The sequence below is a fragment of the Brienomyrus brachyistius genome, chromosome 23, assembly GCF_023856365.1.
Source record: "Brienomyrus brachyistius isolate T26 chromosome 23, BBRACH_0.4, whole genome shotgun sequence".
Taxonomy (NCBI): domain Eukaryota; kingdom Metazoa; phylum Chordata; class Actinopteri; order Osteoglossiformes; family Mormyridae; genus Brienomyrus; species Brienomyrus brachyistius.
The window spans coordinates 1,904,573-1,921,550 of NC_064555.1; the positions used below are offsets into that span (position 1 = coordinate 1,904,573).

General features: G+C 44.5%; 1 protein-coding gene across 1 annotated transcript in view; it reads left to right on the forward strand.

The window, feature by feature from the left end:
• tbc1d5 (TBC1 domain family, member 5) overlaps positions 1-16,978 on the forward strand; it is a 50,598-nt gene that overhangs the window by 9,041 nt on the left and 24,579 nt on the right. The window contains exons 2-3 of the mRNA XM_048992479.1: positions 13,541-13,610; positions 16,037-16,152. Coding sequence (XP_048848436.1) covers positions 16,056-16,152 — 97 coding nt within the window. The 5' untranslated portion in view covers positions 13,541-13,610; positions 16,037-16,055. The remainder of the gene's footprint in view (positions 1-13,540; positions 13,611-16,036; positions 16,153-16,978) is intronic.

Below are 16,978 nucleotides of genomic sequence, written 5' to 3' on the forward strand. Positions count from 1 at the left end.
GATGGCAGTTATCTTGTGGAAGCAATTGCATGACTGCAGACTAGTTAAGACCATTAGTCAGTCAGTTACTATTGCTTCTGCCTGGTTTGCCTTCCTGGCTAATATTTCGTTTAGGAAAAGGTTAGGGCTGCCTACCTCATTAACATACAGATGAACAAATTCATAAATAAATAAATCTCGAGATGAATATATAAATCTTTGGCTTATTTAAATGTCTTATTTATTCATTTATTCTACAGATTTATTTATTTATTCATTTATTTATGTTTATTTTTTTGTCTATTTCTACCAACCATTTATTTGTTTATGCATGTTTGCCAAAGACTTATTTTTTTGGTTGATTATTTGTAAGTCACGTTTTGTCTTCTATACTTTGCACCAGTTTAATGTTCATTATAAATGTCTTGGGTCTGTAGTGTAGTGGAGGTCTGTAGTGAAATGCTGCGTTATTTCTACATGAATCTGTTCCATTCATTTGCCAGTAGTTTTAATGGAACTGAGTTTGCCATTACTTTTTAATGCGGTTGAAATTGTGATTGTTAGGATTCTTATATTTTTAATAAAAAGGAAGGTTTTGATTTGATTTTTTTTTAAACTATGCAGAGCAGCATGTACCAGTTACATAACCCTGTTTATTCATAATAGTCAAATCAATGGCAAGAAATTTATTTGGAATAAAAGGATTTTTTTTCATTTTTAATGAATCTTGTGAGTTTGCCAAACACTTGTTAAATAAGTTACCTGACAGCGGTCAGAATTTTTTTAGGACCCATCATGAAACGAATCCATTGGCTCTGCGCTCTTGCTGCCTTCATACAGTGTGTCTGTGCGCATGTGTGTGTGTGTTAATTCTACACCAGAAATGTTTTATTCCTTTAAATAGCGATGGAACGCGAGTTTTCGTTTCCTGCACAGGTTCTGCACGAGCCTTATGCCTGGCATATAGCTTAGCTGTCATTTTTCTGCGAGAAATTGTCCGCTTTTTTATTTAAAAATGTGTGAAACTGTCGAAGAAGAAATGAGAGCGACGGTAAATCGGAGAAGCTGTTGTAGACCACGTTTCCGTCTTGTGAACTTGTGCTCCCGTAATGAAGCATCATTATGATTATTTTATAGGGCTGAAATTTTTTTAAAAGTACAAGAATGCATTACTCTCCGTAATGAACAGATGTTGTGGCAACAAGCGCATACATTATGCATTAAAATTTATTTCTATTTTGATTGTAGATGCTGATTTATTGAGACAAGGAGAGTTCACTGCAGTAATGGATTTAAGATATGCCTTTGTTGTATTATTTACATAATTAATAAGAGGAAGTAAACATATTGTGTGAGTTATACTTTGTATTTATAAATGCAGAAGTATACTAGCTAGGATAATAAATACAGTTTGGTTCATTAAACCTAAAATCGTGCTGTGTTATTTAATTATGAGACCTATAACTTTTAAGAGAAGAGTATATCCCTTTCAAAAATTATTCAGCTTTTGAGGGCATTTGCAGGGCTTCTATAATGCAGTAATATAACTATATAATATAACCAAATTCCACTAATTACACTATTTCCTTCACAATTTAACTGCAATGGACCTTGGCAGAAATTCCCGTTGTGCTTCTCCAAAGGGGAACCTGGAGTTAGGACACTTGACCGTGACATTTTGGAGCAGTGATTCTCAAGCCTGTCCTCGGAGCCCCCCAGACTGTCCCCAGTTTTGCTTCCCAGTACACATGAATCAAAGAAATCAAACGGATAGAAACGCTGAATACATTGGTTACAGGTGTGTTGGGAGCTGAGAGGGAGTAAAGATATGGACCCTCTTGGGGGGTTCCTGGGTATTCGGTTGAGAAACACTGCGCATATCTATGTGCATTGCAGCACTGACATTCCTGTTGAGCATTCCTCTTTTTTCTGATTAGCCATTTCAGCACAGATATTGTAGGCCTGACCTAGCCGTTAGTATCCAGCGTTGATGGTAATTGCATCACTGTTAATCTCTGAGCTTCTTCGGTACCGTCCCAAGGTACCACAACACAAACTTCCTATGCCCGAAACGACTGCTCGCAGAAGAATCCCGAAAGCTGGGTACCGAAAGCTGGTAGCCGAAAGCTGGGTACACTCCCATGTTCCCGACTTGGGCTCTGGTTGCTTGTGGAAGGATGAGTAATATGAAGACACAGCATCTGTAAATAATTGATTCCAGCCTGGAGGATGCCAGGGAGCAGAGCGAGAGACCAATAAATCATGTGTGCCTCTGTCGCTTGTCGCTTTCAATTATTCCTGAAGGTTTTGTGACAAAGCGACGCACCTGCCCCGCTGGCCTCCTCCAGCCTCTGGCCGCATTCTCGTCCTTAACGGGAACTTCATGTAGAGCCGCTGATCGGGTAGTTCCTCTTAAATTCGCACGCCACCGTAATCCTGTTCTTGCGGCTTCTGCTAGACAGCTCCAGTCCTTTATAAGCATTTTATTTTTTTCCCTTATTTGGTGCTTTCGTATGTGCTTTGAGGAAGCTTTTTACCTCGCAGTTTGAGAGGGTAGGTTCATCTAGTCCCTGAATCACCTGGGGGCTAAGGACCTTGCTCAAGGGCCCAATGGTGAAATCACTCTGTCAACAATGGGATTTGAACCAATGACCTTCTGTTCATGGGCGCACCATCCTAACCTATTGAGCCGCACATCACGTTTAATAATGGAGGTGTTCTGTCATTGTACCACAGAGTTCCTTAAGTTCGCCTGACTCTTGTGGGTTGGAGGGATTGGGTGCATTTAAGATAGATCCAGGCTGGTTTATTTTTCTTGTCCCCTGTATCGAATGCATCCCCTTATCCATAGATGGACTTCAGACAGGGAATGGGACATTGACCAAGCTGCCCTGTAATGACACAGCGGAAGAAGCAACAGACCTTGAGGCTGATGTGAATTTCCCGCTATGAAAAGAGAAGCACTTCCTCTAGTTCCAGATTCTCGGTGGCATGAGAGCAAAATGGCCAACGGAGGGAGAGCTCAATAGAAAATGGTTATTTGGGATGAGAAGGACTGTTGGTGCTGGAACTTGTACCAAAGTCTGAAAAATGAGGCAATTATCATTGTGACGGTGGGGAAAAATCTACAGCTTTTAATTAACTGTGCTTGCCAACTTCGCTCTTTGTTTAGATGTTTGTGCTGCGTATGAAATGCTTTTATTAATGCAAACAAACAGGAATAATTTTTTGCTGCTCTTAGTTGTGTTCAGGCTGACCCAGAAAGAGTGACTTTTAGTCTTTTTAATTGCTTTGTGCTTGTTTTTGTTGTGGTATCAAACAGTGATGTATATCTGTACGTATATTTAATGCTTTTAAGGGTCATGGGTCTTGAGAAACAATTTTTTTTGATGAAGAAGAGGAAAGTAAGCACCAGTTCTCTAGGAGGTTCTCCGGTTGGAAATGTGGTGAATTTTCGTATCTGGTGGTAGTACGAGCATAAGAATACTCAGTTTGCTCGACGGAAAGATAGATGAATGGAAAAAAGACTCTTATCAGTGGATTGGCCGACCCCATCGTTCAGAAGGCGCCCGTCCTGACTTGCACACACCTGGCTGCATATTTCATCGCCGGTCGATTTTCAGTGTCCTTTCTCTGCTGCCTTGTCACCAGTCTTGTAAAGCTGATCGTTTTCTCCCTTGAACACTCACCCGCTCATTTATGCCCCAGCAAAAATCCTGTAGCCGCTCTTGAAGACTCACTCCTCTCTTTCCTTTGTTTTCCCGCGTGCTGCCAGTGAATCGACGGCCTTGTTTCCGTCCATCCCGGCTGCTTCTCATTTGATACCCCTCCACTCCCGTGCCTCTCCGCTCCTCCTCGTCTCGTGATACAGGTGCACGTGTATTTAACTACCACTGCTACTAAGTGTTTTTTCTTTTTTTCTAACTAGGGATTAGTTAGCTATAACCACTCACTCTTGTGTTTTGTATTCCGTGGATTGTTAGACTGATATTGTCCAGTCAGTGTGACGAACGTGAATGAAATGACGGTAGCGGACGCTAGCATGGCTGCATTGTGTATGTCGGCATTGCGCACTGCATGAGAGCCATCAGCGGCATTAACTGGGAGGCCATACATGCACTGGTAGAGATCCTCTTCACAAAAGGCAATCAGGCCTGGCAGGCGGCCAGCGGACCGGCACCTCATGCCGGTTAGCTAGCCCCGCCTAACCGAGCAATCATGTTAGCATTGTCGCACTGCAACTTGTACTCTGTATCCCGAACGTTCATCATTTTGTTGAACTAAATTTCTTTGACTGTTATGTAAAATGATTAAACTGTAAGTCTGAGGTAGAATTGTGGTCATCAAAATTTTTTTTTATCAGAATGTATCCTGATTTTCAAGAGTTTGATTGTTGGTTTCACTGTAGCAGCAGTGTAGCTTGCAGTGTCCCCTGCCTCCTCTCTCTTTAAGATCACAAAGCACCCTGATTACTCTATGTACCTTCAGAATGGTAGCATTTTCTGAATGAGACTTTCTTTTTTAAGATAAAAGCAAACAATTCCAGGTTGATTGTGTCTCTAAGAGGCATATTGTTACGCCGCAAGCCTTGTGTTCACTCAAGCTGGAATTAATTTAAAATAATCACTCTTTTAGACATGAATAGCATCACTTTAAGTGTCGTTAGCGTGTTTGCCTTCAAAGGTACCCGTGTACCCAGCAGACACTCCAGACCTCCAGGTACAGTACTTACGGTGTTCTTTCATAAGCTGAGTATTCAGCTTCTCCTGCTTCTTACTCACATTGCAGTCAGTGGTCTCAGAGCAGAAGCCATTGGTGATGAGAGATGCGTTGATTCGCGCCCCCCCCCCCACCTTCCCCATGTAGCTGTGTTCAAACCCAAAAACCCTCAGAGGAATCAGCCCCGGCTTTCACGGCCCACTACTTTCCCCACACTAATCGGCAACGGCACGGATATCTGCCGGGAAGTCTGCGACGGTCCGATGCTAATTCCTGCGGTCTCTTGCACATGGACGGACACGTGACACCAGTGGCTTGTGCTGTTAAACAGGGTTGGGAGGGTACGTGATCAGGCTAAAGCGTCGTATAACTAAATAAGCATCAGGCAGCCCCCAGCTAGCAGTCCATCCCTGAGCTATGAGACCTTGAACCCCCCAGTGATGAGAAATCACCCTGCTGATTAGCCGGGTGTTCATTTCTGACGGTGTTGCACACATTGTCGTAAGAATAGATTGCAAGGCGCTTCTGTGTAGATCTGTCTCTCTGCCCTTAAGTCTCTGTCAGTAGGTTTAGAGCAAAGGCTTGTTCTCTGCTCTTCCTGGTAGCTGTCATGTAGAAGAGCAAAATCCTAATCACCGCTTCACTGTCTGACAAGTGTTGCAGTGGAAAGAATAACTTTGGACTGGAATATATGTATTTTTTTTGTTTGTCTTGAATTGATGGGAAGGGGAGATCTACACGTACATCCCAAGTGTGTGATGTGGAGGCTGACCCACAACTGTCCCCTCACACCCTGCAGACTGCTTGCGTTCCCCCCCAGCATGGCATGCCCCCTCCCCAACGCCGCACACGTGGATTTACAGGGGATCGGGCCTGTCTCTGGAGAACGGTAAAAGGCTGATTAATCATTGTTTCTGCACCGAATGCTATGGGAACAATGGCAAAGTGGTGTCTCACGCTTAATTAATCCCGGTGATCTCCGCCAGGTTTGTCTCGCAGATAAGTCTCGGTACAAAACTGTTCCTAATTCATCAACCCACGCCGTACCATCCGCCCAACCAAACACGCCATTTATCTCTTATCGTTTGTAGTCATTTTTTTTCCTCCTTCTCTATTAAAAGAGAGACTGTGACATTGCCACATTTGAGAGTGTCCTATATTAGCTTTGTATAGACTAAGTACCTGAGATTACAGTGGTAAATCCTGTTTTATTGTGCAACATCTGGTCCAGTCACACCGCATTCTATCATTTGCTGGTTGGAGTTTTCCGCGACTGCGGCATAAATCATCTTGCTAATCGGAAACGCGAGTGATGTGAGGCCCATCTCGCACGAAGGGAAAAGCATATGGCCTAGCTGTCCTTAATTCCTAACCTGCGCGTGAACAAACATCGTTAGGCTGATTTACGTCTGGAGGTTCGGCTGAGAAAATCCCTTCCCTTTGTCGCCCTTAATTTGGATTTACTGCCCCATGAAGGAACGGCAAAACATATTGGTTCATTTCTTTTTTTTAAAAAAAAGAGTTGACTAAGTTTCAGTCTTGTACACTTTGATTCCAGACTACTTCTACATATTTCTTTTATTTTGTTTTCTTTTATGGTAATATACCTTCCCCTGTGATGGGTTGGGGCCCCATCCTGGCTACCAGGGTACATACCTATGGTGCAGATAGCAAATTTGTAAATACCGATTTACTGACTGCGCTTTGTAGTAATTTCTACTAAAACTTATATTTGTTTTTTTATGTTCAAACAATACTACTAAGATTCCCAAGCAAACGTGTATCGTCCGCTCGTAACTGCTATCCTGCAACTTTTGTGTTAGCCACCAGTTTTGTTGATTTCAAGCATTTACATGATTTTTTTTTTTCAGCTGGTGGATGTCTTGCATAACCCCCCCCTCGCCCCCCATTTGTCAGCCTGTGATGTAGGATCAGGGACACACGGGGCTGCGCGCTGGGAACGTGCCTCCCTAAATGCCCACCGTGTACATATGGTGAGGCGCTGTTCCTTAACAATTAACCGCTGCTGGGATGCGAGCAAATCGCATTGCTGCGATCCCATCAGCGAGTCGCTCTGCATTTCGACATTAATGCATTCATGGCTGGAGACGCGGGGATGATTTTAGAGCTTAAATATTTAATTCGAGCTTAAAATGTAGTGCGTAATTAACGCTCCCCACTGACAAGAGCACAGCGTATTTGTCCATCTTAATTAGATTGTTGTTTACCTATTAAATATATATCATATCTCGTCATATATTCCTGATGTTAACAGATGGTGTTGGGAGTTTCTGGATTTCTCGTGATTTATGAAGTTGGACTTTATTAGTAAGGATTCCACTTTAATCACATTATCACAGGCCTCAATGCCCAAGTCACACTTTTTTTTTAACTGAGCAAGCTTTTTCTTTTTTAAAAATCTTTCTCATACTCTGACTGTAAAACGAGGTTGTCACCGCCTTCCTCTTTTAATAGCGCACTTCACGATTTGTGGCAAGGTGCGTTCAAATTGCCGCCGATCGAGGACGACCTTGCTGATTAAACCCAGACTGCTCTAAAAGTATCCTAATCTGGCAAAATATAATCCTATATAGGACAACCCCATATGCGACTCATTAAAAGCTATAAATAATGTATCGGGTCGGTGCGTGTAATAAGCAAAGGTGGGGTTTCGGAAGTGTGAGCTTGTTATTCATTTGCATACCTGCTGAAGCTTAATGTCTGAAATGCTAACACAGATCTTTGGTTTGGAAGCGAAACAAGGGTGCAATTAATACGATTCACCCCCTGCAGAGCTGCTCATGTCTACTAATATGGTGCTTTAAGTGTAGCACTGGTTTATACTATAAGAAACACATGTTCAGTGCTGTCTAAAGCAGGCTTTGTGTGTTTTGAGAGAACTATGGCTTTCAGCCTCGCAATAAGGGCCTCCGCGATCTAGCGGCTAGGCGGAGATTGCTATAGAAATTTAAGCATATGTTTCCTTTATGAACACGTGCTTGTTTATTGGCTTTAATTGTGTTTAGTTTGCTAGTAGATGGCTTTTTTTGATACACCGTTTCGGTTAGTGGTCTTTTGACATTTCTCTCTGGACTAGAGGGAATTAAAAAAAAAACTAAAATAACCGCACAGTGCCGAAAATAATCAGCCGTAAAGCGTCCATCGTATTATGGGACTTCTCGGTTTTCACAAATGATTGAACGTTTAATAAAGGAAAAATAAACCATTCCCCGCCGCTGCCAACATCTGCATCGCAGGACTAACGGCTCACCGGAGTGCAGGAAGCCTCGGAAAACTTATCAGGCGCGGCAGCGTTTTCGCGAAACCTGCGCAAAGTTAGCCAAACTTCTCATTACCGAGATACCTCTGCGCCTGGCTTTCAGGCGGAGAAGAGGTTTTAATTGCTTTAAAATGCGAAAGCGTGATAAAGAATGGATTAATTTGATTTTTTTTTCCACCGGTAGCAGATGGTTTATGTCTGAGGAATGCATCGGTTGTGAAATTGCATCCCTCGGCTCCCCTCTGATTGGCCACTGTTAACGAAGCAGACGAGGACGACAAAAGTATTGTGTGTGTTCCCGTAATAAATTAAAGAGGAGCTTATTTAAAAAAAAAAAGAAAAAAGGATATGCAACTTAAATAACATGAAGTCTGTGATTTCCGTAAATCGGCTTTTCCCAAGGACCGTAGGTGTAATTTTATTGTTTATTAAAAAAAGATGCACGTTTATTGTTTCCTTTAACAAGCAGATGGCCGCCTTGACTTATTTGTTTGTTTTTCGTTTCTGAATGGCCGATCAGATGCATGATGGGAGATTCAATGAGCTGCTTGTCAGAACGGCGACGTCGCAACTCTCCAAAGGTTACTTTGGTTTAGTGCTGCGCAGACAGCTGGACCTCAGTCCCCTTGCTTCTGAAATAAAGTCTTAAGGCCGCAACACTTGCCGACTGCTCAGAAGATGGTTGTGCGGGGCAAAATCAGGGTGGATCCCTCAATGGTGGAGCACCTTGCTGTTCTTCAGTACTTCTCAATCCCTCTTGCTGCTCAGTCCGTGATGTTCTTAGCTGGCTCTACCAGAATGTCTGTAACTATACTTCTCTGTAGTTCACAGATATTTCTAATTGCATTTTTCACATGAAAAATACTGTGTAAGGATGTCGCTGTGTTATACTTAAGTTAGTATAATATATTAGCTGGCCCGGTAGCCAGGTTGTAACCTTACGATGCACCGAATGCAGTGAGACTGTATAATTTATTGTGCTTAATGTTCCTGTCGGGGTATTAATGACCTCTGGTTTGTTCTAATTCATTTGCTGGACCTGTGTGCTGTTAATCTGTAAGCCCCCTTGGACCTATAACATAAATGTATATGAGGGGAAAAAAAATGACAGAAATCTTTCCAAACAAATATTGTTGACCTGTCAGCGTGGAGTCGAGGGGTTTCACTCTGACCATGAGGTTCTGAGGGCAAACGCCGCCAGCTGAAATCAGGGTTTGGAGTCTGGATCCGCATTTTTTGCAAAACATTGCCGCGTCTGCATAATCGGTGCTATTTCACACCCATGGTTAACAGTTTCAGGGCCAGCAATCCGCTCCTACCTGCAGAGCCATCTTTGGTTTAACCCAAGATAACCTTTCTGAACAACAGTCAGGCGGTTTTTTTCAGTCGACGTGGAAGGTTCAGCTCATTTCCTTCAGTGTTTTAGGGTTGACCTCTTGACCTTTAGGGCGCCGTATGACTCCGCGGGTTAGGATGCCGTGCTTGTGACCGGAATGTTGCCGGTTCCAGTCCCAGGGTCGACAGAGTTCTCTCACTCTGTTTTCTTTAAAATTGTATGTTGCCTTGCAGAAAAGCATCAGCTGTTTAAATTAAACTAAGTAATATGTGGAGAAATGTCATAAAATGACCTGCCTTCTCCACTTCCACTCCAGGTCTCCAGTTGACCAAGGTACTTGGGGCAGAAGTACCATACGAAGTGGTTTCAAAGAATTCAGAATTCCCTTGAGCTGTTGGTCTTTATCGAAGTTGCCGCTCTTCTGTTTGTTCTCAGCAGGGGGGGGGGGGGGGGGTTCTGCTGAATGATTGCGAGAGGGATGGTGTATGTGGCCTGGTAATCGCACTACACCCCCTAAGATCTACCATACCATTGAGTTGACCGGTATTAATGAGCGAGACAGCAGGGAAGTGAGGAACTTCCTTTGATGGTCTCGCATCTTTGCATTCTTTACGGTCATGGTCCTTTCGTCTTACATGGCAGGAGAAGCCCAGCCATGGGACTTATTTAAAACGCTACGAAAACAGTATCTTGACAAATGCATCCGACTAAGCTTGACAGGCTCATCTTGTAACTAAATAAGAACTCAGTGCTCTTAAATTACCATTTGGTGCTAATTTTGCATTCCTGTGTCTTCATGCATACACTATAATCTCTGAGTTCACTGTAATGTTACACTTTTTTTTTGTTTTCTAAATGGTAAGTCATTTCTGTCTCTGCTCCTCATTGTAGAAATTATTCTCCAAAGTCAAATTAACATTATCTAATTTTGAGGCACTATGTAGTCCGCATTCTCGTCGCCCCATGGGTGACCTCCCCCCGTGGGCCGGATAGGATTGCGTTTAGAGAGCGTGCAGTTGTACGGAACGCAAGGCTGCCGCTGCGCTGATCGGCCCACCCTTCCCTGCCTCCCTCAAGCTGAATGGGAGATTATGTTGTCATTGTAATCGTTGCTCACCCCCCTTCCCCCTCCAAAGCTTGCTTTCTGCCAGATGAAGACTCATGTACTTCACGCTGAACATGTGGGGGAGGGAAATCCCATTTATAGCTGCGCTCATCTTTCCAGTGATCGAAGATCCACACCCATGTCCTGAAGGTTATAGGTTTTGAATCTGGTGGCTGATAAAGTATTAATATCACCACTGCATCCGTGAGCAAGGCCCTTAACTCCATCTGCTTCAGCCGTGCTGGACACCGACTCACCCTACACTTCACCCGCAGAATTCTCTCTCTCTCATGGAGAGCAAGGTAGGCAAAGAATTCCTACACGTTGTTCAAAATTTCGTTTATTCAGGGGTCATTTTTGTCCTTTGTTCCAAACAATTCAGGATGTAGGGTCAGCCTGTTTGTGGAGAAACTGGGGTTGAGGGCTGTGCTCTAGGACTCATCAGTGACTTGCAGAGCACGGGATTTGAACCAACAACCTTCTGATCACAGTTCTAACCCACACGTGGGCCCCAAATAGCAAATAATATCTTTCATATAATAAATGGGTTTGCCTTGCTATGGTCCGAGCCCAGAGCAGGAGATTCCATCCAACACAAGTTATGAATGGCTGCATCGGGGCAGAATCAGATGCTGTCCACACCAGGGGTTTCTGCCGAAGGAGCAAATCTCAAAATAAGCATCTCTGAAAGATTCACGTCCCGTGACACATCTCCGCACCCCCCCCCCCCCTCCTATGTTCATGTTTTCCTGCGAAGCTGAATCTGCTTCTCTGAGAGGCGGCCGAGTGTAGCTAAGCACATAGCCAGGCTTTTGGAGCTCCAAGTGGGGTGTTCAGTCCATGGGAAAGCGTTCGTTTGGACTTAATCGGCAGGCCTTCGCCAAACAGATGGCTCTTCGGCAAGCGAGGCACGCTGTCCAGCCAAACACTTTCCCTGGGTTTCTTTCACTCTCAGAAGCATCAGCATCCCCATACAGAGTAATAATCCAAATAGGAAAAAAAATGTGCAGTTTGACAGTTGTGATTAGTAATGGATATATATTTTTTGTACCATATTTTTTTCTCTAATCATGGCTGTACCACACCTCCCTGCCCCCCCCCCCCCTTAAGTTCTCTGATCATTGGGTAATTTCTGTTAAATAAGTGCTTAGCTTTCTAGCTTTCTGAAACAGCCACTGCGACTTCAGGGAGTCATTTTTACAATCAGCGCCCAAGGGCTTAAATTACCATCTCCCTGCACTTCTATAATTAGCCTGATATTAGCAAGAAATGTTTGCTTTGGTTAAATTATTCAGAACATTTATTTCATTCGTCAGAGGAAAGATCAAATTGTTTCTTTAACGCACGGTTAAAGGCGGACAAGCAAGCAAAAAAAACATACACAGCTTTAGTTACAGAATAACCACGCTTTGAGTTCTCATTATTTCTCCCTGGAAAGCCCATCTTTGCACTGTGTGCTGGATAAATGCTGGCCGTTTCAGTTTCAAAATACTGCATTTCTGCATTTTATGGTGATTTTTGGGGATCACAACTTGTAAGGTACTGATTAAGTCCAATGTAGTGTGACGCATTTGCTGGGTCAGAGGTGGTGAGCCCAGTGTTTGTGAGGATCTGACATTGTTAGATGGTTCCGCGTCATCTGAAAGTTGCTTAATTTCTTCTAAGCGATTTCAAATGCGCTTATGTTCAAGGCCCCGCTTATGAATGGCTTCTAAACGTTCTGTTGTCTTAAGCTGTGTACAGACGCGTGAGAACCACTCTCAGCAGACTCTGCAATCACATATAAATAATCAGCGACCGGCTTTATTAATGCGTTGATACATAGCCAGTCTTAGTCTGTAATGAATATATTATCAATAATGAGATACTGCCATTATAATTTCCAGATATTACCTTTGCTGTTTAGTGGTGTTTGTAATAATTTATAAGCAAACCTGGAAACTGTTACCGGAGGAACATCAGTGCATGTCCAGGGAGCTGTTTGTTATTCGGATTCTTCCCATGATGATGGAGCTGATTGGGCTGAGCTGTATGCCCCGTTCTATATGGGCCCCATGTCCCCCCAGCCGTCTGAGGCACAATTACCCCAAAGTGAATACATGGGGGGCCCCCGTCGTGTGGAAACAGCGGAGCTACTCGTGGCCTGTGCGGCAGCTAACTGGCTCCCTGTCACCGTGCCGGCAGCCATGAGCTGCACGGTGCACCGAACGCTGTGTTCTGCTGTTCAGCAATGGGTGGGGATGCCGGCTACGTGAACTTAGGTGTGGAAGTCTGCGTCGAGCTGCGTTAAGGACTTCTCTGCGTCTCCAAAGCTCGGGGGGCAGTAGTGGCTCATCGCGTTAGGTCTCTGTGCTTGTGCTTGGAAGGTCGCTGGTCCGAATGCCGAGGCTGGTGGACTGAGGCTGCCGATCTGCCCTTGCACAAGGCCCTTAACCCCCAGTTACTCTGGGGGTGCTGTTGACTCAATAGAGTTCAGTGAAGTATCACAATTCTGGCTGAATTCAGCTGAGTGTCATGGTAGCTGTTGCAGTAGCAGCCTGTATAGTAGCCCTCGGTGTAAGCAGTATAGTGCCCCACACTGTGTTCTTGTGTACCAAGGTAACAGTCCACTCGATGTCCATCTGAATCGTGGATTTTGTGGAGAAGGGACCTTCTCACGGTCTGGAGACCTACTTTCCAAACAATTTCTGTGCTTTTCATCTCACTCCCCAACATATCCTTTGGTGTTACGTAGATCTCAGCGTCTCTTCGGCTGTCCCCTTACTGCAGCTGTGCTGTAGGTTCATGCGCAGAATCGCAAACTCCCAGTGTGACAATGCGTCTGCCAGCCCTGGAGTTTCAATTCCACACTATATCTTGCTTTTCTCTGCCACTTCACCGCGGTATTCATGGCTCTCACACACACACGGCCAAAAGCATCCGATCCCTTTGTCGAAACTGACAAAAATAATTGGCATCCAGCATTCCATACTACATATTCCACACAGCAGAGTCTTCGCTTTTGTCATAAATCAATAGGACTCATGTTCTCCATATTCAAAGCACGCAATTTATGTATGCTGCCGGCTTCCCTCCATTCTCCGCCTGTCTGTCTGACTGTCTTGCCGTTGTTTCTTTTCAGATCGTCGTCCATGCGGAGAGACTTGAGCCAGAGGCTGGTCGGTGAAGACAGGAGAGCCGTCATTGTCGCGGTGAGCTCGGGGTCACCTGGGTAGTAGCCTGCGCGGGTCCGATCGGAGTCTCTTCTTCCTTCTTCCTGTTTCATCTGCGTTTACTTCCTGCCACCTTGGAGACATGTGGGACCCGGCACTGCACAGCCAATGAGCGTAATTTAACTAAAGTTCACATTCCGTTCATTAAAATAGAACTGCTAACCTGGCTTCATTTATAAATAAAACCGTTTAACGTGCAGCTGCCTACCGGCCCGATTTAATGTGCAGTCAGAATTATGGAAAATTACCGACGCTCTTGACAAAGACTATACATTAGCCACAGACGATGAGCAACATCACACTCAAACATCAGGGGAAAAACATATACTTTTATGGTAATATATATTTTTTATTTTAATACTGTGTCTGAAAAATGGCAAGCTTTTTGTTAATATTAGCGTTAAGGGAGTGTATTTTTTTCAGTGCTATATAAAGGTAGGTAATGTAAAATCCCTCGGATGGACATCGCCATGTGGAAAACCAGCGAGTCGTCCAAGAATCATTAAAGGTCGTGATCTTTCCTTGGGGGACCTATACCAAGTACTGAAACAGGAGTGCCAATCGAGATATTTCTCTTTGAAAATTTTATAAATTGTGTGATTCTATTGAATTGTAGATACAGTAGCATTTTCACAAAGAAAAAATGTACCTTTGTAAGTGCATTTGTTTTAGTTTAGCACTTAGTGTGCTGACCCACCTTAGGCGTGTTTAAGCCGTGTTGTTCGTTCACTAACACGGGAACAAAGTCTTTCCTCCATTTCACAAGACAGTGTGTGGGGGGTGTGGGGGGGGGACCCAGCTTTAATGATTAACTGATTGATGTTTATTGATGAATAATTTAGGGTGTTTGTTGAGGTGGCAGGCCTGTGTTCGGCACCAGGCCACCTGACGCCTGCTGTTGCCGATGGGGGGGCTCTGGATCAGCCAATCGCGGCCTTTTCCCTGCGCTGGCTTTATCGCTATGAAATATTCAGCCGTGCCAGTGATTGAATTTGCTAATAAAATCAGAGCTGCTCCCTTGGTGTCGCATTGCTAAGTTGGCGTAAACACAAGGGGAGGCCGGTCGGGCCTGGTCCCGCGGCCTGGTGGCCCGTTCCCTGGCCTTGCCGGAATTTGATGATCACACTTGCTGATCCTCACGTTTCCCACACTGGGCATCCGGCCTAAACGATGCGGATTTTGTGCCCTTGTTGTTCATGTTGGGGTAATAATGAAATGGTATCGCTTAGCTTGTGCTGCCTTCTGAATGCAGGGCTGTGTTGTGGGCGTGGATTCGGAAAGAGCCTGTTGGCTGCTTGGGTGCTTTATATGTATGATGATGGCAGTTTGTGACAGTTCTGCCCCAGACCAGCCAGCCCCCAGACCAGCCAGCCCCCAGACCAGCCAGCCCCCAGACCAGCCAGCCCCCAGACCAGCCAGCCCCCAGACCAACCTGCCCCACTCCCACCATGTCTTTCAAAGGAGTCTAAGAATTAGAAACTGGAAAATGATTCAGGGGAACCATTATTCATTAATTCATATATTCAGTCAGTCATTTATTTGTTCACTTGCTCATTCAGTCATCCCTTCTTCCATTCATGCATTGCCATTCTTCTGTTCATCCCTTAATTCATCCACTTTGGTCAGTCTTTCATTCATTCAGGCACTCAGTTATCCTTTTGTTCATTCACTGTCATTCTTCCTTTGTCAGTCAGTCCCATTCGCTCATCTGGCCATTTCCTTTATTCACTCACTCACTTGTTTCAAGGTGCCCCCTGCCGAATAACCAGTCATAATTTGCCCCCCAGATGTGCCCAGTGTGGTGGCCAATGCTGGGAGATGAACCCATTAGGAAGGTGCCGCCCCAACATGTTCATTGCTCATTTGCTTACTGTGGCACATCTACTGACGGCGCTCTCAAAGCGCTGCCTTCGCCGAGAGCAGATTAGCCGAATTTGCCACGCGGGCCTTGGCACTGGTTCAGGCCGCATGGCCCCTGAGATAATGGCACCATGTCACTCCTGTAATTTAACTTCATGTGAATAATGTCTGTCGGAGAGAGTGTGTCAGGCTGTGTTACATAACGGAGTGCAGCGGGCAGGCTGCTCTCTTGGCGCGGTTTGCCGCTCTGCTTCCTGGGTGAGAGGTCACGTGACCAGGCTCATTAATTCTGAGGTGCAGCAGCCAAGGGTATAATTGTGACTAACGATCATTTTTTTGTGTTTCTTTTCATATCCTTTGACTTGTACTGATGGTGTTGTCATTTTTTCCCCCAGGTCCTCTATCAATTATAAAGCCTTGAAAGATGAGTGCTTTGTTCAAGCAAAAGTTTGAAGTAGTCAAACGCTTCGGCCTTCCAGAAACCACTTTGGTCCAACAGGAAGCTGAAATGCTGTTTTCTGTTTTCCTTTTTTATTTTTTTGTAGGCCATAGTTGATTGTTGACATGCAGCACCCCAACTTGGAGACCAGGCACCCGCTGCAGACAGACGACCATGAGACTGGATTTGACCCCTTGCAGAACTTCAACAGGGGAAGTGGATGTGAGTAAAGCCCCAGGGGTCTGGTGTTGTCCTTGGCCTTTCTACTCGAGCTTAGCGGCAGCCCGACTTGACCGAATGCCTCGACACGGGATTGGGAATGTCATGTGTTGAGCCGTAATGAGGTGATCGTCCTGCACGTGAACGCCACACACATAGCAAACCTTGATGGAATGTTGTCTGTCCTGCTCTGGTACTGTTGACCCAGACCACCTTTGACATTATTCAATGGTTGGTTGAGCTGTGCTAATTTACTTTGGAAACAACCGACACTGAGAATTGTGAAATAATGGAGCATTAAAAAATGCAATGGAAGTAGAAGAATGTTGTTAATTTTCTGGGACGTCAGATACCGTGAATGGGGCATTGTTTTAACGGTTAACGTTTGTTTGCTTGAACTAGCCTGTGTTTCAGTTTATGTAACTTGACATATTGTTGTTTTAAGGTGGAATTTTGTAAACCACGATAAGATTTATGAAAAAACAAAGCAGCCAAGATTTTTTATGATTTATTCTGTATTTTGAAAGCTATAAATATCCGAGCTGTATGTTACTTGTTGCGGCATGACCTGCCGTCTCCGCCTCAATGTCTGCCTGGGCCTCGTTGTGGTAGAATGACTTGTAGATTTAACAAAGGAAGTTTTGTTTTTTTTTTCATGATAAAGACCAGCTTCTGTCCCTGTGACCGGAAGGTCGCTAGGTTGAATCCCATACTTGACAGAGGGGCAACATTGTCTCCATTGGGCCCTTGAGCAAGGCCCTTAGCCTCCTGAAAAATGCTCCGGGGTTACTGGATACTGGATAGACATCCGAACCTGCACTCAGACCCC